The sequence below is a fragment of the Barbus barbus genome (genome assembly GCF_936440315.1).
Source record: "Barbus barbus genome assembly, chromosome: 32".
NCBI classification, from domain to species: Eukaryota; Metazoa; Chordata; class Actinopteri; order Cypriniformes; family Cyprinidae; genus Barbus; species Barbus barbus.
In genome coordinates, this window is record NC_136760.1 from 19,955,953 (window position 1) to 19,982,377 (window position 26,425).

A 26,425-nucleotide genomic window follows, 5' to 3' on the forward strand; every position below is an offset into this window, starting at 1 on the left:
TCGTGGGCTTCGGGGCTCCAGGACAGAGACTTGGGCTTACCCCGGAGCATGGAGGTGAGGGGTGACGACAATCGACTGAATTGGCAGATGAAACGTCTGTAAAAGTTGGCGAAGCCCAAAAAGCGCTGTAGCTCCTTGACCGTCTGTGGCAGGGGCCAGTCCAGGATCGCTTGGACCTTCCCCTGGTCCATCTGGATTCCTTCGGGACTGATGGTATAGCCGAGGAACTGTACCGTGGAGCGATGGAACTCGCACTTCTCCAGTTTAAGGTAGAGCCGGTGCTCTCTGAGCCGCTGGAGGACCTGCTCAACGTGGTGGCGATGTTCGGCCAGGTTCCGGGAGTAAATCAGGATATCGTCGATGTAGACGATCACGAATTGGTGGAGGAACTCCCGGAACACCTCGTTCATGAAGCCTTGAAAGACGGACGGTGAGTTGGAGAGGCCGTACGGCATAACCCGGTACTCGTAGTGCCCTGATGGAGTGTGGAACGCCGTCTTCCACTCATCGCCCGCCCTTATCCTCACGAGGTTGTACGCGCTTCGCAGGTCCAACTTGGAGAAGATGCGGGCCCCACGGAGTTCCTCGAGGGCGGCCGGGACCAGGGGAAGCGGGTATGGGAGTTTGACGGTCTGCTCGTTGAGTGTGCGGTAATCTATACAGGGCCTCAAGCCTCCGTCCTTTTTGCCAACGAAGAAGAAGCTCGAGGCGGCGGGGGATGTTGACTGCCGGATAAAGCCTTGTTGAAGAGCCTCCTTGATGTACTCCTCCATTGCCTTGCGCTCCGGGATGGACAGGGGGTAAATCTTACCCTTAGGAAGTTTTGCCCCAGGCAGCAGGTCAATGGCACAGTCCCATGGCCGGTGCGGTGGTAGGCGAGTGGCTGCCTGTTTGCTGAAGACATCCTGGAACGCCTGGTAGTCAGATGGGACGGTACACTTCACCTGGGGCTCAGGACTTTCTACTAGCGTGGAACAGACTGTCAGGGGGGCGGGGTTAGTAGGGATCCTCTGTACTGACTGCAGGCAGGACTGGGAACAAAACTCGCTCCAGCGAGTGACTTCGCATGGATCCCATCTGACTACTGGAGAGTGGAGATTGAGCCATGGGCGTCCCAGGATGATATCCACCGTGGGCCCCTCCAGTACCAGAAAGGTGATGGACTCCTCGTGTAGACAGCCGACCCGGAGTGTTACGGGAGGAGAGCGATACCTCACTCTACCACGCCCCAGCGGTTTTCCCTGGATGGTCTCGACTCGGAGCTCCTGGGGTTGCCGCCTCCGGGGGAGATTGAGGTGGGTTAGTAGGGCTTGGGAAATGAAGTTCCCCGAGGAGCCCGAGTCGACCAGGGCGGAGACTGTAAGAGAGGAGTCTGGGGTGAGGAGTTGTACTGGCATCAGTGATAATGAAGAAATATCTGGCTCAAGTTGAAGGGTACTCACCGCGGGGCGTGGAGGTCGGACGGGGCATTCCCGGATGAAGTGTCCTTGTTTCGCGCAGTAGAGGCATAGGTTGGCCGCGAGGCGGCGCGCACGTTCCATGCGGGAGAGGCGGGCGGTGTCTACGAGCATGGGTTCTGGTACTGGGGAGCTTGCAGCGGGTGAAGCTGACGGGGGGGCGGACTCATCCTCGAGGCAGGCGGTGAGGCGTTGAGAGATGCGAGAAGCGCGTTGCATGAAGGTTTCTAGTCCTACACTGTCATCGTAGATGGCCATCTGGGCGCGCAGGCGGGGATTCAAGCCGAGGCGGTAGGCACTCAGTAAAGCTGCTTCGTTCCAGCCGCTGGTGGCCGCTAGAGTGCGAAACTCCAAGGTGTAGTCATCCACGGACGCCTCTCCTTGGCGTAAGCGAAGAAGACGATCCTGCACAGAGATGCGTCCCGCGGCGACTCCGAAGACCTCCTTGAAGTGGCTGGTGAACGCTTCGTAGGAGTTGATGATGGTGCTCTGCGCGTCCCAGATAGCCTGCGCCCATAGCAACGCCTTGCCGGACAGGAGGGAGGTAAGAAAAGCCACCTTCGATCTCTCGGTGGTGAACTTACGGGGTTGTGCCGCGATGTACAAGGACACTTGAAGCAGGAAGCCGCCACACCCCGCCGCATCACCCGCGTACTTGGATGGAATGGCCACGGGACTCTCAGAGGCAGGTGGTGGGACAGGTGGTGGAAGAAGGGAAGCCCGGAGAGTATTGACCAACTCCTCCAGCGTGTCGACGGCCGAGGGTGGCCGGGACTCCATGACACGCGGTGCTGTAGTTGGTCCGGTCTTCTGTCACGAACAGGCTAGGAGACACGGAGGAGTAAGGTCAATACAGGGTTTATTGGGAAAGGTGCAAGGGTGAATGCTGGGTGGAGGAGCGGGAACAGGATCCAGGAAGGGGAGTCGGCGGTGCGCACTGCCGCGGGGAGGAACAGGACCAGGAAGAGCCAGGAGCGGTGGAGAACAGGAGCGGTGGAGACTAGGAGCGGTGGAGACTTGGAACAGGGGGAATCTGGAGGTCTGCAGGAAGGTAACACAAGGTTAGTAGTCAGGCTAGGTTCGGGTAGTGAACGGTAGACCGGACGAGGAAGGAGTGCTTGTGGTGAGTGGATATAGTGCTGTTCATTAGCCGGTGACAGGTGCGGGGAATCAGTACTCAGGTGATTGGGATCTGGCTAATGAAGGTGCAGGTGACTGTGATTCTCTGACACCATGATTGAAATTACTGAGCCCACACTAAAAAAAAAAAAAAAATGAATGAAACAAACATATGTCCCTGCATCCCCCTCCAAAAAAGGAAAATGATCAAATGGTCTGGTGGGTTCAAGAGAAAGGTAATCCTCCACGAAATTACATATGAAGAACAAAGTTATCTGTCCAGAGAGTCCAGAAATGCTTTAGCCGAGTTCGGATCATCGAACAAGCGAATCTTTCCTAGGTGTAAGCACCTGAGCCGGGCAGGGTAAGCGAATCCACAATATAAGTCACGAGAGGTCATAATCTTGACCAAAGAACTGAACTCGCGTCGTTTATGCAGTACTAAATTATATTTTAAAATATTTTAAAATAGAAAGTAGTTCTGTCAGGACCACTGTCGTCAAAGATGATTGACAATTAGCATATCGTTTGGATTTGCGGTATGGTTCTGTTCTGGGCAAGAACTGCCTGCGCATCCATGCAGCCTAGCATGGATGAGAGCAGGGAGAGCAGCGATAACCCCCCAGGGTAAACAGAACAGAACTAACAAAAGTATTGCAGATATTTTTAAAGTTCAGTAATTTTATGTACACATTTTAGAATTGGTCTGATTAATCAATCAGAAGGCTGGATCCTGACTGACAGAGGAGGAGTTGGGGATGGAGAAGGGTAATTAGCTATTGAGCAATGCAAAAACTGCTGATAAAACTGACGAGCTTATACAGTATATGGATGCTTAGGTGTTGTATTCCTATAGGTAGATGGGGATCAGCTGAGAGTCAGCTGATGCGAGCTTGACCTGCCAGAACTAATGCTACGCTTGATTTCTTTTAAATTGTAATAATATTTGACAATATTACTGTTTTTCATTAAACAAAAATTAGCCTTGGTGAACATAAGAGACTTCTTTCAAAAACATCAAAAAAATTTAGATTAACTTTTGACAGGTGCTGGAATTGTAGATGTCTTTTTCTAAGAGTTTTATTCTAAATTATTCTCGGCCACACTATACTCACTATTTGATAGTTGAGAAATGAAAATATTGAGAATTGATTACCTGAGCAGTCTCATGCCTGCTGTGGCTCCCAGGTACACAGGGGTTTCGTGGTGTCTGTGTGCGGGTATTTTCTGCTTGGCTTCCTGCATGCACTCCTGCAGAGATGCGCCAGCCCCCTGTGGATTAGCAGAGTAACTGGAAATGCCTTTGCCTACAGGGCAGAGAAAAATAAAACAGAAAAAGTCTCTCAAGACAGTTTGCCTACAGGCTTTTTTCAGTATGCAAATGTTGTTGGAAAAAATGCGGTATGTTTACATAACTTCTAACGGGATAGATAAGTTACACAGCTGTCATGATTTATTCTTGACTTTCTTACACTTCTACAATGTCAGTGAATGGGGACTAGGAGCTGTCAAGCTACAAAAGGTATCATAATAGTAGTCCGTGTGACTTACACATTTCATTATATACTGTACATTTAAAGTCCCCCCCAGGCCCTACCATACAATAGCTCTTTATTTAATGAAAATCATGCTTGACAGTTGTGGTCACTATATGACAGCAGCTTGGGCATTCTGTTAAATATCTAATATTTTGGTTCCACAGAGAAGGGATGTCAGATTTGAAAGACATGGAGGGGTGAGTAAATGAAGACAATTTTCTATTTTAAGTGTATGATCCCTTTCACATACTGAAAAAAAAATGAAAAGGAAAAACACTATCCAAAACATGTAACTAGAAGTATTTCTCTATGCAAATTAGGGATCACTTACCTTTCACGTTACAGGTGTGTTTCTGTCGTACCATGCCAGTGTTGTTCTCCTTCTCGGCTGGCCATTCATAGATAAACACAGAGGTGTGGGAGGAACCTGCATCCAGAACTATTCCATACTGTCAAGTGTACAAGGACCATTGCTTCAGTGAAATCTGTACAAATCTAATGTGTAACAATAAATGGTTCACTTAAAGTGTTAGTCATACTTTGTATTTCTGGTGTAAAGGCTTGTTCTGGACGACAGAAATGGCCACCATGATGATGATCCCCACGGCGATAACAGCAGCCAGAAAGATGACCCATGGCCTGTGCCATGTGTTCTTGACTTTTACTTCTAAAAGGAGAAAATAAAGAGAGCAGGTTGAAAATTTGCACTTATTTAACAGCTTTGGTGCTTTAGCATATTTGTACTTCATATTCTCCATGTAACATTTTAAATTATTAACAACAGTACAGGGTGTTTGGATTCAATGCAAAATGTAAATCGAAGCCTTGTGTTTGTTATCTCTAATCTAGTCTAAATAATAATTGTGAAGCAAAATTCTAAATATTGTTTGTCTTTTGGTGAGGCTTTTTGTAGTATTAAAAGAGTGAATTAAATGCCAACATCTACTGTCATTTAAATTGAAAAACAAACATGATGGTACTGTATCTGCTGGGCATTGCAGCTGTCTCCCCACTGTGTTCACAATAAAGCCTCTTAGAGGCCCTTCATGTGTCTGATAATAGACATTTTACAGATCAGGAAATATTTCGCTCCAATGAATAACTCTGAATTAAAGAAAATATCCAGTTCATATTTTCTGTTGGGACAGGCTCCAGCATTCCCATGTCCCTGTAGGAAATGCTACTTGGAGAATGGATGGACTGATGGATGGATAATATTTTGTCTGAATTGTGTAAGTATACTCTTAGGAAAAGTGAACATTCTTCCTGTGAATGTGAATGTGAACTTTGTGACTGATGAAATTATTTTATGCTATAATATAAAAATGCTATATCATGTGTGTTTACTGATTATATAACTAAACTAGCATTTTGATAGTTTAATTTATCTAAAATCATACTCAACATTGTACACCAGTGTTTACATAGTCTTATAATCATCTTGAAGGGGAGACCAGGGAATGTTGCAGTAATGGGTCAGATGTAACACCATCAGTTTAACCAATCAGAAATGAGCTACAGTTGTGAACTCGTTATCAGTATTTCAGCTCTGGTCAAGTAATGTACGTGTGACTGAATCTAACTGAGAGAGACATCTACATACTGTTCATTTATAAACTACCTTATTTTATAGCAGAAACATATGGAAATATTATTTTAGCGTTTGGAGACGCGTAAAAAAAAAAAAACAGTTCCAGCTAGTTCACTTCTAGTTCTTGCAAGCCCAAAAAGCCACATCTCATAAGATTTATTTTAAGTAACGCGTAAAGTAGTTATAGTAGGCTATATGCAGCAATGAAGCATTTAGGCTATATCAGCGCGTCTCGTTGCGCTTTTCACCTACCCATCAGGACACTCGCCGGCTTCTCTTACTGGAGAAAGCAGTGTGAAAACGGTTGTTGCGGTTCATGTAGTAAGTCCCATCCAGCAGAGTATTAATCGATTCCTGTCCACTGAATTACAGCCTAGTCTTGCGAGTTAGTTTCTTTGTAAGGATTTGCTCATGTAACGATCAATCACACCTGTGTGCGTAGCTGCGGTTTTGCTTGGAACAAGTGATTTCGCGTTATTTTGGGGAAACACCCTTTGTGCAAGTGGAGAAAGGCTCGCACTGACGTCATGGGCAGGAGTGAGAGGAATTCCCTAGTGCGCCGGTTTGGGGACTGAACCACTTTGGAGAGCCTGTGTGAGCTGCATACTAATCAGCTTCTGGAACTGAAGCTTTTGTCTTTGGCATTCAAGTCAGTGACATTCAAGTGTTCTGGTCTGAAGACTATAAACTGCATCTTAATGCAATATTTCAATTTTATTTCTCAGAATTGCATTTTCTTTTTCTTTTTTTTTAAATGTTTCATTAAAAAGTTAGGTAACTGTCTTCATAAGAGGACACAATGGATGAAAGATGTGTCCACTTCATGCAGGAGTTAAATACTATATATTATAGTTATACTATATATTATAGTTATATTATAGTTATATATTATAGTTATACTATATCAGAAATGCCTAATTCGCTTTTAATTGAACCACTTTCCTACATGCACTGAATTTAAGGCATGTAGCAGATGTTATTTTCCAGAACAAATAATTCAGCTGTTGTTCTCGTAAAGCAATAGGCTAAATAAAATAATTGAAATTCTAGTCTGTTTCTCAGAAGACCTGGAATACAGCACATGAGATATTTGGAAAACTTTATGACAGTTATATGTTATTTTATAGCTTGACAGCCCCTTTCCGTCATTCACTTCGATGGAAAAGAAATTTCCTGGATATTTCTTAAAAATCCACCTTTTGTGTTCCACAAAAGTTAATTTGTGTTATGAAGTTAAGAAGTTAATGCTATGATGGCAAGTGCAATATTGTTTTTTTTTTTTTTATTCCTTAGTAAGAACAGCAATTTTTCTCCAGATTCTATGATCACTAGAAAGTTCAAAGGAATAGCATTTATTTAAAATACTTTTTAACAATGTATGCACTGAATGAGTCCTTGCTGAATAAAAGGATTAATTACTAACCACAAACTTTTGAATGCTAGTGTAGATATTTTATCTGTTGCTGTCTGTTACATTTTAAAGCTATTATACAATGATATTTGCAAGGGAACACTGCTGAGTTCGTAAAAGAGACAGTGCAAAGCCATCAAAATGAAGACATAGTAGATAAAATGAAAATATCCAGGCCTCACTGGTCTGTTTATGTAAAGACTGTGCAGACTATGCAGATTAAAATCTAAACATGTTATATGTCCTATAATTTACTTTTAATCTTGATGGATTTGTCTATTATAAACACACATCTTTTCACTTTACTGGAGTTGTGTTGATAACTTATGAATTGTGTTTGGACTGTCATTCTCATGGCACCCATTCACTTCAGAGGATCCACTGGTGTGCAAAAGATGTAATGCTAAATTTCTCAAATCTGTTCTGATGAAGAAACAAACTCATCTACACCTTGGATAGCTTGAAAGCAAGTTTTCAGCAAATTTTAAGTTTTGGGGGGCAAACTATTACTTAAAACTCACATCCATGTGGTACAGGCAATTAAAAGAGGAAGGAGGAACCCCAATGGTTAATTAACCTTCTGGAATAACCTACAAATTCTGAACAGCCCTGTTTTAGTGCTCTGAACACTAAGATTAAAATTAGATGGCTTTGTTGTTTTTCGTGCATTATTTTGCAGTATTCATATTAAATTGAATAATGAATAATTCCTAATTATTGTATGCAGCAATTTTAAGCCTCGGTTAAAATAGAAAGCAGCAGTGCAAATATTTTCATTTGGAAAATGGCTTTTCACGTCTGATAAAGACATCCTGCTCTATTTTCCCCTCAGGCCTCTTGGGATTACATTGCTTGAGAGTACAGAACATTAGCAGATTGTGAAGAAAAATAGCAGGACCACTGTTATGCTAACAAAATAACATTAAAACCAAACAACCCAATCAATGGTCTTTTATGGACAATTTCTCTTCTGCATTATGTTCACTGCATTCCTCCAAACACCCATCCCAGATAAAATGCATCACCCCTGGGCTTTTACTGTAAATGTTTCTGAGTTTCTGCCAAATGCATGTCGTTACCGATATACTAGAGACAGGGGCCAAAAACAGTCTCCATCAGTGGCATGTTGCTTGCTTTACTTAACCAAACTTCAGTTGCATTTCCTCTTGAGCAAAGGGAAACACACAAAAAAACTTTCTTTGTGAAATGACAGTCTTTCAAAGGATGTTTGTATAGCAACCTGCATGTCTCAGCTGTGAATGTTTTATTGACTGGAACACAAGAGAGACGTAAATGCACACTCATACTCTCAAGTAAACAGACTTTCTTTCTACCTGGGGTGTTTCTCTAAATTCCTGGATAGATCAGCCATAATTGAGACGCTGTCGTCATCTGCTAAATCCTTTGAATACACTAGTACCACACTGACAGCATTTATTAGCCTCATCAGCCTGAAGAGTCACTGTAGTCCAAATCCATGACTAAACATGTTACATCAGGTTTAATGTCTTCTCTCTAACGCTCACCTGCACTAACACGCCTCAGGTGCCTGAGTAAGCCTGTATGAAGTAATTCAAGTAAATGTGACACTCTTGAGACATGGTAAATAATGGTACATGTTACTTCACACCCTACAAAGTGAACTCTGACAGTTGTTCTTGCAACACAATCGTGAGAAAGCAGGATATCAGGGGTGTCAGGTGGCAATGTCTTTGGGTTGTTTTGTGTTATCATGGATCGAAGCAACAGTAGCTTTTCTTTCAAACAACAAAAGAATGCAATTATATTCTATATTCTTTCAATCTGTTATACATGGGGAAGAACGTATCAGGTTACGTATGTAACCATGGTTCCCTGAGTAGGGAACGAGACACTGAGTCCTCTAGGGGACGTGACCTATGTCTGAAGCATACATACAAAAACACCACCTGTTGGCCGGCGACAGCCTATGACGTTACTACCGGCGCGACCACAGTATAAAGGGGCACCGGGAAAATACATCATTCACTTCTTCGTCTGAAGCTTGGGTCCGAAGCATGGCACCGAGCCTAGAGGACGCAGTGTCTCGTTCCCTACTCAGGGAACCATGGTTACATACGTAACCTGAGATGTTCCCTTTCGAGGGAACTTCAAACTGCGTCCTCTAGGGGTCGCTACGGGGAACGGAATACCCACGCCACCATGCTGAGGGGAGTGCAAGCCAAGCACAAAAGGCGAGCAATAAGTATTAACTCTACCGGGCTACGGGAGTTGCCCCTGGGACGGTTAGACGGCTGTCAGTGACATTATCCCCTACAGCCAAAGACCCGAGCTGCATACCCTAAAAAACTTATCCTGTTAAGGGCCGGGACTCCCGGGCCCAGGGTAGAGCTCGAAGGCTTAGAATCATAAGAAAATTTTCCTTTAAGGGGATACGGCCAAGTGCCTAGGATAGTAGCTAGGTTCTGGCCTGTCACCTAGGGGCTACCGCTTGCTCTGCACGAGCTCGCTGAGGGAACTGTCTCAACAGACCCTTGGTAATAACCCACTGTTCAAGCCCAGAAACATTGGGAGAAAAAAGTAGAGTGGGGACCAAGGTGAAACCGGGGCCTAACCAACCCAAAGAAAGGGCACGAAGCCGCAGCGCGTAACCCATACCGTACAGGATTTTAGAAAGAATGCAAAACACTTGATGTGCGATCTTACCCCAACGTGGCTTTCAGAACGTGCACAGAGACTAGCGTGCGCACTTACCATAACTTGGGTTTGTAAACACTGTTCTAGGGAGCAAAGCGAGCAACTTAACAGGGAGGCAGAGAGAGGCCTAACAACCTGAAATTGCTGACTCACAGAACTCTGGGGGGTGGAGAACTCAACTCTCAGGATGAGAGGGATACTCCAACGCTCAAGCAGGGGTTGCGTGGTCATAAGAGACCCTCGGAATGAGGGGAGCACTGCCGAACATACCATGAGATCAGCCTAAGGGGAAGGGCGGTCCTGACCGGTGGCATGACTGCATGGTAAATCCCACAGAGCAGAGAATCCAATTCTCAGGTGCTCGGAAGGGAGCAGCATGGTCATAGGTGACCCTCTAAGTGAGGGGAACAATGCTAGCTCGACCAACAAGGAGAGCAACCTAAGAGGGAACTCAGACGCTTGGAAGGGAGCAACATGCTCATAGGTGACCCTCTATGGTGAGGGGATCAATGCTAGGTGATATCAGCAGGTGATAGCACACTAACTAGCCTGAAAAACCCCGGTAAGCCCTCCAAAGAGGATGCCACAAGGGTTGGTTATTACTTACACCCTAGGAGGGGGGAAGCACACTTTAGGCAAGGGCTCAGGGAGATCGCTACTTAAAAACCCCAGGATGGGGAGCAGTCCCTGAGCTAGCACATAGATATCCTCAGATAGCCATGCACCTTTCCTAACACCAGTGGCAGGCGTCCCCTGCCAAGAAACTGATAGTAAAAAGTCGCGACACTAGCCTCTGTGCCCATCTCTGATCCCCAGACGGAGATGGGCCAGGACTCCTGCGTTGTTCGGGCTCAGACCTGGAGCTTTTTAAAGCCCTTCTCTTTCTTCCCAATGTCTGCCAGATTCACCCACAGATGTCTCTCCGTTACCACCATAGACCTGTCCATAGCAGTGGCGGCCTGTTTAATGGCACGGAGAGCCAAATCCGTAGTGCGGCACAGCTCAGCTACTTCATCAGGCTCGCCATGGTAACAGTAGAAAATCGTTCTTACCAGTAGACTGCACGCTTCAAAAAAAACAGTCACTGAAGACGAAGAAGAGAATGACGTATTTTCCCGGCGCCCCTTTAGGGAAAGGGAAAAGGGGCATGCAAAAAGCATGCAGATGAGCTTTTTTGAAATGCGTTTTTTTCTGGATTTTTTTTGTTGTTATTCTGTCTCTCACTGTTCAAATAAACCTACCATTAAAATTATAGACTGACCATTTCTTTGTCAGTGGGCAATGTACAAAATCAGCAGGGGATCTGATATATATAATCAAACTTTGATAATTGCCTTAATCTTTTAAACAACTGAAAAGTTGAGAAAAGGAAAAACTCCTGCAGAGTATAGCTTCAACCAGCTTCAATACACTTGGTGGGGATGGGGAGGTGGAGCAATGCTGGTAACACAGTCTCATCCCAACTCGTCACATATTGACGCTTGGTTTTTGCATCGCTTTTTGACGCTCAAGGTACCCCTTTCGCGTCACTTTTCGACGTGAAGGGAAGGTAATTTTTTAAAATAGGAAACACTTAGCGTATATTAATCATTTTTAAATAAATTATGCCAGTACTTGCATCTGCCTCCTATATCTTGCGTTTTCTTCACAGATGGTAGGTTTAGGGGCAGGGGTTGGGTAAGTCACTATTTTGACTGTTTACATTCAAAAATCACACCTCTACATATATGCAATAATGGCAACCTTATTATGACGATAAAATTCCCAATAGCGCGTTAGCATATCGACGCCGAAAAATTACGCTTCCCTTCACGTCGAAAAGTGGCGCTAAAGGGGTACCTTGAGCGTCAAAAAGCGACGCCAAAACCAAAGCGTCAATATGTGACGACTTGGGATGAGACCGGGTTGATGCTGGAAGAATTGTCGGTGGGTCTGCCCAATGAGTGCTGCTTATATAGGCTTGTAATGATGAATGACAGGATTGAATGATTAGGCCCCTCTTTGGAACTTCTTTTAATTAGGGTTGGAGCTAATCTCTATAGGTCAGTGCCCCACCAAGAACAGGTTTGGACACCCCTCTATTAGATGTTATGTATTTGGCACATTATTAGACTGCCATTTTCTCCTTCTTCTCAGAAAGCGAGGATGGGTTTTCCAGGAAATGTGTGTACTCCCTGGACCTCTGCTTCATTATTTTTTGACAGACATCAATGTTTCAGTTATTTTTAAAATACATTTTCAATATGACCAATGTATTGTGTTAAAGGAATAGTTCACCCAAAAATGTCAAAATTTTGTCATCATGTACTTAACCTCATGTCGTTCCAAACCTGTATAAGTTTATTTCTGATGTTGAACACAAAAGAAGATATTTTGAAGAGTTTTGAAGAACCAAACAGTTCCCCATTGGCTTCCATAGTAGGGAAAGAAATACTCATAATTACTACTGGCAGGGGACTACTAGCAGGAGACAAAGCTAACTGGGCAAAGCTAAACATCCAATCCCTGACCCTTTGGTACTGTATGTCTTCACTGTGTTGCACATATAGCTTTTCTTAAAAGACAATGCAGTATGCATGCTAAGCATAAGCAGATTGGATGTTAAACAATATCTGAAAACTAATTCTCAGCTGACAAGCATGAATCAACAGCACCATCAGCCAAAAGTGAGGGTTGTGAATAATATGCCTGATTGAAATCTCAAAGTGATGAGATCTTACAATATCTCATCATGACAAATATTTTTGACCGTGCTGTAGGCTTTTAGCTAGCAGTCATTCAAGATTTACAGTAACAAATGCTTTTCCATTGATTGTTCATTTCCCATTCATTTGTGTATGATGCTTTTTTTACAGAGGTAATAAAATAAATTGTGCCTTTCTTGCCTCTTTGCTATAGTATCTAATAGCGTAAAGTCCATTTGAAAGCAATCAGACTGTTTTATTATGTGAGAGCCAAGAAGCCTTTTTAGATCAATGGGCTTAGGTTACACATTATGTGGTTCATTCAGTCTTACAGACTGATAAAGACAAGAAATGAGTCGTGAAGCATTAGGTTTAGTGGTTTAGAGAACTTGCACTCAGACTTTCCATAGCTTTTGTCACACCCTTGAAACATGTACCAGTGTAATCTTGTGGTCGACATAGGCTTGTCAGCACAAACGCATGTTTGAAGAAGACAAATTCCCAGCAGATGTATTTGAATCTGTCTTAAACTGACCTCCTAGAGAAGAGAGCTATGTTAAAGCTCAATCTTAGTGTTTTCTTAAGAATTATTGTTTGGGGAAAGTGGTTAAGATCTGGGCTTTGAACTTCAAAGTAAACATAATGGTGTTTTTATCATAACAGGAAAGGCATGGTAATGACATTATTTGTGGAGATATTACTACACATCCTCTGTTTCCCCAGTATATGAAATGAAGTGACCACGTAAAGTGTGATGTATACATTTCAGGATGGTCTTCCCTGAAGGGCTTGTTCTATCAGAAAAGGATGTTTACTTCAACTGCTGTAAGCCATTTTGAGGTTAGAGGAAGTGAGCTGTGAGTTGTGAAATGAGTAATGACAAGACAGAACATCCTATACTGCAAAAAGTATATATTTAAAAAAAATACAGATACAGTATATTTCATAAATATTTCATGATATACCAAAAATATATTGCAGAAATATATTGGTCAGAAATATATTGCTCTCTCTCTCTCTCTCTCTCTCTCTCTCTCTCTCTCTATATATATATATATATATATATATATATATACATATATATACATTTGCATGAATATCTTTCTAAATATCTAAATATTTCTTCCATTATGCAATTTTTTTAATATATTTTCAGTATGAATACATCTATCCAAAATATGTATATATGCATTTAACAAAAATGTATTTTAAGATTGGAAATGGATTTTCCCGCCACTGTAACTACATTTTGTAATATATTTTTAAGGTTTAAACTAAAATATGTTTTAAAACTGAAAAATAGTTTTCCTTAAGCTGCACTATTTCCAACATATACTTACACACTAAAAGTCTGTTACACTACAGACCAATGTACTGTGTTAAGTGAATACACTGTAAAAAAAAAAAAAAAAAATAAGTTGAGCCAACTTAAAATTTTAAGGCAACCATTTTCAGCGGATTTTTGAGTTCTCTCAACTTATTTTTGTAGGAGATTCTCAACTTTTTGTTGAATAAACTTCTGAAAAGCTTAAAAAAATCTGCTGAAGCTGGTTGCCTTAAAATTTTAAGTTTTTTTTACAGTGTAATTCACCTAAAAATGTCATCATTTACTTATCCTCCTGTCGTTCAAAAACTTGTATAAGTTTATTTATTATGTTGAACACAAAAAAAGATATTTTGAAGAACCAAACAGTTTTTGGTCCCCATTGGCTTCCATAGTAGAGAAAGAAATTCTGTGTAAGTCAATGGGTACCATCAACTGTTTGTTTACCAGCATTATTCAATCTTCTTTTATGTTCAACATAAGAAAGAAACTCATACAGGTTCATTTTTGGGTCAAATTAAATTCCTTTAGTTTGAAGGATTTTTTTAGCACTGGTAAATCTAGTAATTTTCTGTTTGTTTGTTTTTTTTTCTAACAGTGTAGGATATTTTTGAAATATAATTACTTTTTTCTTTTGTCGTATATGATCCCTCACACCTAGCATGGCACTGCATTGTATATGTAAAGGTACTGGTAATTTTCTTGCCAGCACGTTATTAGTTAAGTTTACAGATACGGTTCCTAAAACACAGCACAGTGCAATGTGTAAGTCAAAAACACATGGGGAAAAACAAAAAATCTAAAATCTATATGGAAAATTACAGACATTCCTGTGTGGAACATAGAGACTTTAATCTCTTAATACTAACAAATCATTTTGATTGACACACAAAAGCGAATTTATTATATTTAATTATGTAACTAATATCTCAGCTAACAATCTCCAGGAAACCTGACTGCGAAAAAATTTATGTCATCACAATTATAATTCATCTTTGACAACAACGAACAAATTTCCTTTACTGTGGCATCTTTCCTTGCTCAGACATGACCAGCCAAGCCCAAGCACATCTATGCATTTCCTGTATTAGAAATAGTGCAGAATTAATTTTTTCTCAGTCATTTCCACTTCACAACCACTCACTCAAATGCATGTCTTCTTTGCTGTTGTGCAAGGTAACACTTGCAATCTGTTTGAGCATGTTAATCCCGCTGTGCTAAACCAGTGATTGATTTAAAGCAAACTGTGGAAGCGTTGCGTTCTAGAGAGATGCTCCTGGGACACATGAAATATGCTTTTTCCTGGCAATCAAATGGGCCTTTAGCCAAATGTTTAAGGACGTTTCGTAAAAGTCGTTTGCAGTTGCTCTTTGCAGAGTCATTCATTTGAAAAGCAACAGATATAATGCCACAGTTATTTTCATTAATTCATTTATTCATTCTTTCAGATTTTTTATTTGAACATTATCATTTTTGAAATACACATCAGATTCAGTTAATATCAGAGACTCTGGGAGCATTCCATATTTCAAAGAGGAGACTTTTTTGTTTTATTCAGCAACAAACTAATTGACAACAAGAAGCTGACTTGGCCTTAACTTCTAAAACCTGGTGATAATCAGCTTCTGGTGAGGGGTTTGGGGTTGGTGATTACGTAAACTTTCAGTAAAGATTCTTGTATTGATCAGTCTAAATTCTCTCAATGATTCACATCTTTTATGTTTGAAAGGGTACAACTGTCAGATGGGCAATATATCTCAGGAATCTTATTCATTACTGAACTGAGGTAAGTTGAACATGCATTTATTTTAGCTGGAATTAATATACAGTGCCCTCCAAAAGTATTGGAACAGTAAAGACAAAATTGCTCTGTTGGCTGTGTGTTACGGAACTCCAAGGAGGAAGATAAGAACAGGCGAGATTATCCAAAATAGCAGTCTTTAATGACAGATCACCCAATACATGTATCAAAGTCAATAACTGGCAACTGAAATGGGGAAAACTCAAGACTTATAAACCCAGGGGCTAATGGGATAATTAAACAACAGGTGGCGATGATGAACTTAAGACAGGAAAACTAGGTCAACAACAGAAACTTAAACACAGACATGTAACACTGTAGAGTCAAGACAGTTACAAATATGATTAAAAGATGAATATGAGACAAAACTACAGAATGTCACATTTTATTATTGGGTGATTCAACACATAGACGTTTTACCAGCTAAGAAGTTCAGCACTTTTAGAGTTTCATCCCTCTATCTCATGTGAGCATAAGTATTGGAACAGTTGCCTCACAGATCTTTCTAAGTGATCAGCTGTGTCCTGTTGCATTAAGTCTTCAGATATTAAAAGCAGGGAATGTGTCGTATCAGTTATAGCCATTACTTCTGTATTCTGAATCTTGCATTCGATGATGATACACACAAACCAGGGTGAAGACAAGGGAGCTGAATTTGAGAGAAATGCAAGCAATTTGGATGCTAAAAGAAAAGAGGAAGTCAGTTAGAGCTCTAGCAAAAACAAAGGGCATGGAGAAATCAAGAGTTTGGAAACCACCAGCAACCGACAACGACTTGATCGGCTGAGAAAACAACAGTAGTTGATGACAGACAAATCATAAAAGCTGTGAAAATGAACCCTAAAAGACGTGTCTGTAAAATCACCAACAACTTCCAGAAAGCTGGGGTGATGCTCTGAGAATCTACTGTCCTCAGGAGACTTCGACACAGAATTACAGATGCTACACAGCAAGATGCAAACCTCTGACCAGCACCAAAAATAGAAAGGCAAGATTAGAGTTTGCAAAAAAGCACAAAGGTGAGCCAGAAGAGTTTTGGAACTGTGTTTATGGACCGATGAGACAAAGATGAACCTTTATCTAAGTGATGGGAAAGCAAATCTGTGGAGAAAAAAGGGAACTGCAAATGATCCCAAGCATACAGCCTCATCTGTAAAGCATGGTGGAGGTGGTGTCATGGCATGGGCATGCATGGCTGTCTCTGGAACAGGCCCTCTCAACTTTACTGATGACTTAAAGTATGATGACAGTAGCAGAATGAATTTGGAAGGGTACAAAACTATCTTGCCTACCAATATTCAAGAAAATGCCACCAGATTCATTGGGAAGTGCTTCATATTGCATCAGGACAATGACCCAAAACACCCTGCCAGTTCAGTCAAGGAATTTATAAGGGAAAAGAAATCGAAAGTCTTAGATTGCCCAAGTCAATCTCCAGATTTAAATCCGATTGAACATGAATTTCACCAGCTGAAGAGGAGAGTAAAGGCAGAAACTCCCCAAAACAAGCAACAATTGGAATTGGCTGAATTAAAGGCTGGGAAAAGTATTTCAAAGTATGAGACCAAGAGTCTGGTGATGTCTACGGGTCACAGACTCACTGCTGTGATTGTGCGCAAGGGATCTGCAACTAAATAATAGCTTTTAATCTTTTATATCTGCCTTATGTTCATCTGTCCCAATACTTATGCTCACATCAATGAGTGGGATGAACTCTAAAAGTGCTGTTCTTTTTATTTGGTAAAACATGTATGTGTTGAAACGGCTAATAATAAAATGTGACATTCTGTAGTTTTGTCACATGTTCATCTTTTAATCATATCTGCTAATGTCTTGACTCCACAGCCAACAGAGCAATTTTGTCTTTACTGTTCCAATAATTATGGAGGGCATGGTATTTAAAAGTTTAATAATATTCCACTAAATAGAATTTATAAAAAGTGATAAAGTGTACAGTTTACCTATGACAAATGTTCTCATGGATAGTGTCATGAGTAGACCACATTCTGACTTTAGCATTCGGGGCAGTGGTGAAGTGTTTGGAGTCTGACTCAGCCCACACGTCACTTACAGATCTTCAGTATGTCATGCAAGATCTTAGTGAGGTGTGATTGCAGAGCCCTGTACCCACGCAAGCCATTTACGATGACACGCAATATACCACGAGGTTACAAAGAACTCATTTTGCATGCAACATTTTCCTATATGCCCTATTTCACCTCTAATTTAAATATGTACATATTTAAATACTATCAAACAATATTTGGTAACAATTTACAATAAGGGTCCTTATGTTAACATTAGTTAACTACATTACAACTACATACATAAAATACTTCTAGCATGTATTAATCGTAGCTCATGTTAATCCATAAGATAAAAAAAATAAAAATTTGGTCCAAAAATTTGGTTTCAAAATATATTTACATAAAACATAAATATATTTTCTACCAATCTGTTTTTTGGTCACACTTTAAGGTCCAATTCTTGCTATTAACAAACCATTAACTACAACTTTTGCCTCAATAAATTCCTAATTTGCTGCCAATTAATAGTTAGTAAGGTAGTTGTTAAGTTTAGGGTATTAGGATGAGGGATGTAGAATATAGTCATGCAGAATATGTGCTTTATAGGTAATGAACAGCCAACATGTTAATAATAGGCATGCTAATGAGCAGTTAATAGTGAGAATTGGTACTCAAGTGTTACTGTGTTTTTTTTGTGTGTTTTTTTTTGCAGACCAGTGGGCCCCAAGAAGCAGGGATGAATATCTAGGATTTATTGGACCTGAGCTTGCATGAGCTAACAATGAAAAATCATGTTTTAACTAATGATTGCAAAGATATAAATACTGTAACAAATGAAATGCTCATTATGGGACCATGTAACAAATGCAATTAACGAACATTATGGGACCACCTGAAGTTCTCTTGTTATTTCTACTCTTTCTAAAAACAATTTCCACTTTTTTATAATCTCATTTTGTCCAAAGATTCTTGAAGTAACCCTATAAATAAAAGGGAATCACTTAATTCAGGTTTCCAAAAGAGGCCCCGTGTGTGGGGGGTGGGGGGGACTTCCTCAAGTGCACATGACTGGAATAATAAGGAACGTCTGCGTTGACCTTGTTGTCTCAGCTACAGGAAGTTTAGTTTGCTCAAGGCACTAACTGCAGGCATAGGAAGATGGCACAGTGAGTACACAGGTTTCCTCATTTTTGCATGTGAAAACAGAACAGTTCTTCTCTTAACGAAACATTCCAGTACTTCTTTGCCTCGTGCAAGAATGCAAAACGCCAGAAGATATAATACAGCTGTAACTAACTTAAATATGTTTTAGTCATGGTTACAATGGGGGATGTTTTGTTACTACCAGATGGCCTGTCCACTCTCAGGAAGAAATCCTCTGGTGTTGTGTAACAATCTTTCTCTTTCTCTGATGCCCCGACACTCTCAGTCCTGCACAAACTCTCACAGGCTCCTGCTGCTAAAGCGGTTAGATGGACACCAGATGCTGAAACCCGATGCGTCGGATGATCACACAGCCTGCAGTGGATTCCTGTATTTTTTTTTTATATTCCTTTATTTGCATTGCTTCTTATAATCTGTTTACATGTCTAAACTGAATGTATTGCGAGATCACAGAACAATACTGGATTATCCAGGCACTTTACCAGTTCCTGATCTACAATAGCGATTCTTAGAAGTTGTAAATAAATCTGATGCATGAACTTTTGAACTTTTTCACAGGTAGTTCATCAGGTTAATAAAAAACTGCATGCTTCAAAGGATTCTTTAAAGCGTTTAGGCTTAACTGAGAATGTATCATGTCTGTCTGGAATTTCTATAGAGAGCATGTCACTAATTTAATGCAAATATTTTTAATTACTACATTAGATAATTAGTTAGCTCAGCAAACAACAGATCTGTAATTAAAAAAAAAGCATTATGAAACTAAAAACCATATGGTTCTTGAACTGTCTGTCTAAAGTTAACACACAAACATGGATGAGGACAATCAATTTTCACAGAACCATACTTTTAGGTTAATCTTATTTTAAGAACGCTTGATTTAGCATAAGAAACATCCACAAAATCAAATCAAAATCAGAATGTTTTTATGGTGATCCTGCACTTCCTTCCTTTGTGCACTCCTTTCCCAATGACATCCTGCCCTGCTGTGAACCCTATATGGTGAAGTGCGTGTTCATGTGAGTGGTTGTCATAGACTCACCTCTTTGTTCATCCATGAATGCAGCGTCCTATAATCCTCTCTCTCTTTCTCTCTTGCCCTCTTTCTGACTCGTCCCAAATCTGAGTGCTGTTTAGGGTGTTTGGCTCAGCTCTCTTAGAGGGTCTTTCCCATTCTTGAGGTACTTTATAAGGCTAGGGGGCATGAGTGGGCGGGCCAGTCGCCAAGCTGTCTCCCTCCCTCCGTCCCTCCCTCCGCCACCAACCATGTTAAAGATCTGCCTGTTACCTCTCTGTTCTCAATTGTGTGTGTGTGAAGAGAGAGAGACAAAGACACTGACAAAGAGTGTGTCTGTGAGTGTGTGTGTGTGTGTGTGTGTGAGAGAGAGAGAGAGAGAGAGAGAGAGAGAGACAGAGAGAGCTTACCTTATCCACACTCTCCCACATTAACCGTTTTCGTAACACTTTTGCCAGAGCTCTGACCAGAAACAAAGGCATTTTTGTTTCTCTCTAGGTTACAACTAGCTCTGTCACTCTTGGTTGTCATAAAAAAAACATCAACACACAACAAAAGTCATGTTTTGTTCTCTCTGTTTGTGTCTGGGTCTTTCACGCAGGTGTTGCTCTGGGGATAGGAAGAGGTGTTTGTGGAAATGAATAATATAATTGATGTAGGACATGAGAAATATGAGACTTATTGAGGCTTATCTTATTATTAAGCATTACAGTATGTAAATGTAGGGATAGTTCACTAAAATTAAACTTTCATGGTGTGAAAAATAGCAGTTTAGACATTCTGCTAAATATCTCCTTTTGTATTCCAGACAGTTATATATATATATATATATATACATAATGCTGTGCACAAATATTTGCTGATGCCTCTGGACACATCATCAGTGATGTTGATTTGCTGATATTTGTAGTATTATTTGTATGATTTGCGGAGACTTAATAAGACGCAAGTCAGCTGTTTTAAAGAAAATGGGATGTTGTACAAAAACAAGACAGCATTTTTTTTGCAGCATTTTCACTTCCTCAACCAGAGGAACCAAATGACGAACCACTTTTAAGTAGGTGTGTGGGCAAGAGAGCACTTATGTCGCAATTTATAAATGTTTTACTTTTGAATGCTAAGAAACACAGATGCTAGTCTGTCCTCTAGGCATTCTTGAAAGAGCAGTGCACAGCTTGCCTGAGATCAGCTGTTGCTAATTAAAGGGATAGTTCACCCAAAATGAAAATTCTGTCATTCTCATGTTGCCTCTCAGTCACCATGCACTTTCATTTAATCTTTTTCCATATAGTGACTGACACTGTCCTACTGATTTTTGCAGAATAAAGAAAGTCATATGGGTTTGAAAATACACAAAGATTAATAAACCCATTTTGGGTGAACTGTTCCTTTAAATTGGCAGATATTCTGAGTGCTTATTTTTGTCGGGTACAGTGAGTAATGCTTCCTACAAAAGATTAAGCTCAAGTTCAAAGGCACACATAATGTACGCTTTTGGGCTTTTATTTAAGGTTGGTGAGAGAAATTTCAAATGTGTTTAGAACAATAAAAGTCTTTGAGGCGATTACACAACAGTGGAAATGCATTGGAACGTGGTCAGTCTTAGTGGAAACTAATTGCCCTTTTAAATTTAGAACACACAAGGGACCTCTGTGATACCAAATGCATAATACATAACTTTTTTGAAAGTGTGATGCCTATAGAACTTTCCTTACAAGAAAATGCATCGTCTGCATAACTTCCTGGGGCCCCCGAAACAGAACTAAACAGCATACTCTTTCAATTAAACCTTCAGAAAGCTGTTTCCTGGTGCATGTTTATATCCCCTGTATTTGGATGGTAACAACATAATCAAGTGCGTCATCTTGTTTCCATGTGATTTTTTTTTTTCCTGGTAATGGAACAATGTAATTTGACCGAAATATCTGACTGGAGCAAAAATAACACACGTGTAAGGAAACCTTTGAAAATGAGAGCATATTAATCACTTTACGTTCTCAGGATATGGATTCATTCAGTGTTACGGTGGACCACACAAACCTTTGTCTTATTTTGTCTGTGACCTTCCCATAAAAATACCTTGTGGATTTCAGTGATTGTCTCACCCCATAGCCTATTGTTATGAGCTCCCAAACTAGTAAATAAAGCAGTTTCTCATGCCAAGCCATTGATTATTTCCAAGACACCATATAAATGACTGTTAGAGATAAGTGTTGTTTTAGCATGAGGTCAAAAATGTAACCAACCATTACTACGCAGACCTCTGTATATCAATTCATGCCATGGATTGAAGTGTAACTGATAAAGCATTATTAAACGAATCCCAATGTTTCTACTAACCCATCTTGAAAAAGTAAACTTTAAACTTTGTAAACTTTGCAGATGGTGAGCAGTCTTCAAAGCCAGCAGTCTCACCACATTCGATGTCTGGCAATGATGTCAACCATCTGCTTCCCTCTTGGAGAAACTTTTCCCTCCAAAAAGGTTTCCTGCTGCACATTAAAAAGGATGTTTGTGGTACACATCTTGAACAATAAGTAGTGCAACTCAGTTATGCTGATGATCACAAGCTCATCACAAATGCTGCAGAACAGCTTCATAATGCAACTTTACAACATTCTTCTGTGTCTTCCAAAAATATGCAAAAAAACACTATAGCATGATTACTAAATCAGTCTTTCTGTTTAAACACTGCCTAAAATACGACATAAATGCAGATAAACCTGTTGCTGCACTGCTTATCTTTGGTCTCACTTATTAGATCACAACACTTTCATTATCATAATTTTCTTACTCGCTATAACTCTTCGATTTCTCAGCACTGAAGTCTAATTAAAGAACACTCAGCACAGTTGTCAATTTCATTTGATTTCTAAAGATAAAATGTTCAAGTTTATTTGTACAGTATAGTGCTTTTTACGATACAATCGTTGCAAAGCAGCTCTACAGGAAATTAAGTTTCCACAATATATTTATATATTGCAGAACCTTAATATATTTAACTTATGGCAAAATTTGGTAATTCTGTATGTTGTCTGAGCGTTGGCATTCTCTGAGGTCCTCTGAGGGGTTGGCATTATCTTTTCTCAGGTGTTCAGTCATCTCAGATCATTTAAGGGTTGGATCCAGACTGAAGCTTCTGTCATTAGTTACCACGGGATGGTAATCAGAGAAACAAATAGAGACATAATTAGCGTAGCTGCTGTTCCATCTAAGCAAAAATGATTTGTTCAACCCAAGCTAAAGAATAATAATAATGTACATTTGATCAGATATAACTGCAGTACAAGATTATAAGATGCATTATGTGAATGCTTGGCAAAAGAGATGTGTCTTTAATCTAGATTTAAACAGAGAGAGTGTGTCTGAACATTATCAGTAAGGCTATTCCAGAGTTTGGGAGCCAAATATGAAAAAGCTCTACCTCTTTGCTATCCTAGGTACTACCAAAAGTCCAGAGTTTTGCGACCTTAGGGAGCGGGTTGGATTGTAGCGTGGTAGAAGACAAGTTAGGTACGCAGGAGCTAAACCATTTAGGGCCTTATAGGCAAGTAATAATATTTTGTAAATGATACGGAACTTAATAGCCAGTGCAGAGACTGTAAAATTGGGGTAATATGATCATATTTTCTTGACCTGGTAAAAACTCTAGCCGCTGCATTTTGGACTATCTGTAGCTTGTTTATTGAAGATGCAGGACACCCACCTAGCAGTGCATTACAATAGTCCAGTCTAGAGGTCATGAATGCATTAACTAGCTTTTCTGCATCAGAAACAGGTAGCATGTTTCGAAGCTTGGCAATGTTTCTAAGATGGAAGAATGCTGTTTTTGTAAAATGGGAAATATGATTTTCAAATGACAAGTTGCTGTCTAATATAACACCCAGATTTTTGACTTTAGAGGACGTAACAGTGCATCCGTCTAGTTGCAAATTGTAATCCAAGAGATTTTGTGTACTGTTTTTTGGTCCAATAAGTAATATCTCTGTCTTATCTGAATTTAATAGGAGGAAATTATTGGTCATCCAATCTTTTAAATTTTTTACACAATCTATTAGCTTTGATAGTTTAGAAGTTTCATCTGGTCTTGTTGAGATATATAGTTGAGTCAGCATAACAATGAAAACTAATCCCGTATTTTCTAATAATATTACCAAGGGGCAACATGTATGTTGAAAATAGCAGAGGACCTAGGACAGATCCTTGAGGTACTCCATACTTTACTGGTGATAATTGAGATGACTACCCATTTAAATGAACAAAGTGGTAGCGATCGGACAGGTAGGATCTAAACCATCTTAAAGCCTGCCCTTGAATACCAGTATAGTTTTGTAATCGATCTATGAGTATGTCATGGTCTATAGTGTCGAACGCAGCACTAAGATCAAGTAATACTAGCAATGAGATGCAGCCTTGGTCTGAAGCAAGAAGCAAGTCATTTGTAATTTTAACAAGTGCAGTTTCTGTACTATGGTGAGGCCTGAAACCTGACTGAAATTTTTCATAGAGATCTTTTTTTTTGCAAGAAGGAGCACAATTGTGCAGACACAACTTTTAAAAAATTTTTAGAGATAAACAGAAGATTTGAAATGGGTCTGTAATTTGCCAGTTCACTAGAATCTAGTTGTGGTTTCTTAATAAGAGGCTTAATAACCGCCAGCTTGAATGGTTTTGGGACGTGACCTAAAGATAACGATGAGTTAATAATATTGAGAAGTGGTTCTTCTGCTACAGGTAACAACTCTTTCAGTAGTTTAGTGGGTACAGGATCTAATAAACATGTTGTTGGTTTAGATGCACTGATAAGTTTATTTAGCTCTTCCTGTCCTATAGTTGTAAAGCACGGCAGTTTTTCTTTGGGTGCGATGAATGAAGCTGAAATACTAGACGCAGTAGAACCTACAATTGTTATTGTATTTCTTATGTTATCTATTTTATCAGTAAAGAAATTCATAAAGTCATTACTATTAAACTGTGAGAGAATATTTAGATCGGGTGGCATCTGTTTATTTGTTAATCTGTGCTAAATAAAAACTTTGGATTGTTTTGGTTATTATTTATGAGTTTGCGGATATGTTCTGCCCTGGCAGCTTTTAGAGCCTGTCTATAGCTGGACATACTGTTTTTCCACGCAATTCTAAAAACTTCCAAGTTAGTTTTTCTCCATTTGTGCTCAAGATTATGAGTTTCTTTCTTGAGAGAATGGGTATAACTGTTGTACCATGGCACAGTACGTTTTTCTCTAACCTTTTTCAATTTGAGGGTGGCAACAGCTTCTAATGTATTAGAGAAGATAGTGCCCATGTTGCTAGTCATTTCGTCTAGTTCATGTGTATTTATGGGTACACAGAGCAGTTGACACGAATCAGGCAGGTTATTTGTGAATCTGTCTTTGGTGGCTGGAACAATAGTTCTGCCCGGACGATAACGCGGAGCCATATAATTAATATCAGTAAGGGTGGTGATGGCGCAGTGGATAAGACACATGCCTTTGGTGTGAGAGACCTGGGTTCGAATCCACTGTGAGACACCAATGTGTCCCTGAGCAAGACACTTAACCCCTAGTTGCTCCAGAGGCGTGCGACCTCTGACATATATAGCAATTGTAAGTCGCTTTGGATAAAAGCGTCAGCTAAATGAATAAATGTAAATGTAATACGCAGCATACACAATACAAGGAAATGATCAGTAACATCATCACTTTGAGGTACGATATCTATATCAGTAAGATCAAGTCCATGTGATATAATTAAATCTAGCGTATGATTAAAACGATGAGTGGGCCCGGTAATGTTTTGCTTTACTCCAAAAGAGTTTATTAGGTCAGTAAACGCAAGTCCTAACGTGATGGCTCCAGCTGAATGAGATGCTTTCTGTGTGTTATTCTCTGAAACTACTTTAGAGCTTTTCAGTGCTTTTGCATCTTTTATAGGCTTATCATGCCCCACTATCATTCCCCACTTTACAAAGTGAACCATTTGTTCACTTTAATACTATAAACTGCATTATATGAATGAAAAAAGAACCATGATATTTCTTGCCTGTCAGATATCAGGTCTCCATAGCAGAAGATAAATGGTTTTGTCTAAACAGATAAACACATGAGACGTGCCAGGTGTTTCTTACCATTGATGCCAAAAAACACTCTGGGACTTGTCTTTGATTTAGTCATGGGTTCAGAGCTTTTAACTGAGAGACTGTGTAATTGTAAAATGAATAAAACCTGTCTGAACATCTGTGTTGTGTTGTTTAAGGTGTCCTAGTTGATGACGTGCTCTTTTAAATTGTTTGCAGAGTCATGAGACATCATGAATAGATTAGATAAGGCTGTATGGGTCAATGCTGTTGTGCAGTACTTTTTCATGTATTCATACCATTACTATAACGTTGTCATGTGTTTAAATCTCACAATTATTAAATATGGAAATCAAGTCCAATTTTAATTGCAATATGCTTTGAGATCACAAAATTGGGTTGAGGGGATGTTTTTCCCATGTCCCGGGAAGCTGCACTAATTTATAAAATATGTTGCATATATCACTTTGCATCCTAGTATATTCATTTTAGCACTGGATTTAATTAATTCTGTAAAAATATTTTGAGTGATTGTTGTTTTAG

At 40.1% G+C, this 26,425-nt stretch overlaps 1 protein-coding gene across 2 annotated transcripts in view; it reads right to left on the reverse strand.

Annotated features, from left to right (window-relative positions):
- The window catches only part of LOC306852090 (ectonucleoside triphosphate diphosphohydrolase 1-like), a 28,891-nt gene extending 8,785 nt beyond the window's left edge, over nucleotides 1-20,106 (reverse strand). Inside the window, exons 1-4 of one of the 2 annotated variants that reach the window (XM_079388715.1) lie at nucleotides 19,835-20,106; nucleotides 4,654-4,781; nucleotides 4,446-4,563; nucleotides 3,733-3,883 (exon numbers count right to left, since the gene is read on the reverse strand). In XM_079388715.1, coding sequence (XP_079244841.1) covers nucleotides 3,733-3,883; nucleotides 4,446-4,563; nucleotides 4,654-4,781; nucleotides 19,835-19,850 — 413 coding nt within the window. In that variant the 5' untranslated portion in view covers nucleotides 19,851-20,106. Of the gene's footprint in view, nucleotides 1-3,732; nucleotides 3,884-4,445; nucleotides 4,564-4,653; nucleotides 4,782-5,957; nucleotides 6,206-19,834 lie in introns of those variants that run through there. The other variant, XM_079388716.1, reaches the window with a different exon arrangement.
- Nucleotides 20,107-26,425: the final 6,319 nt, after the last annotated feature.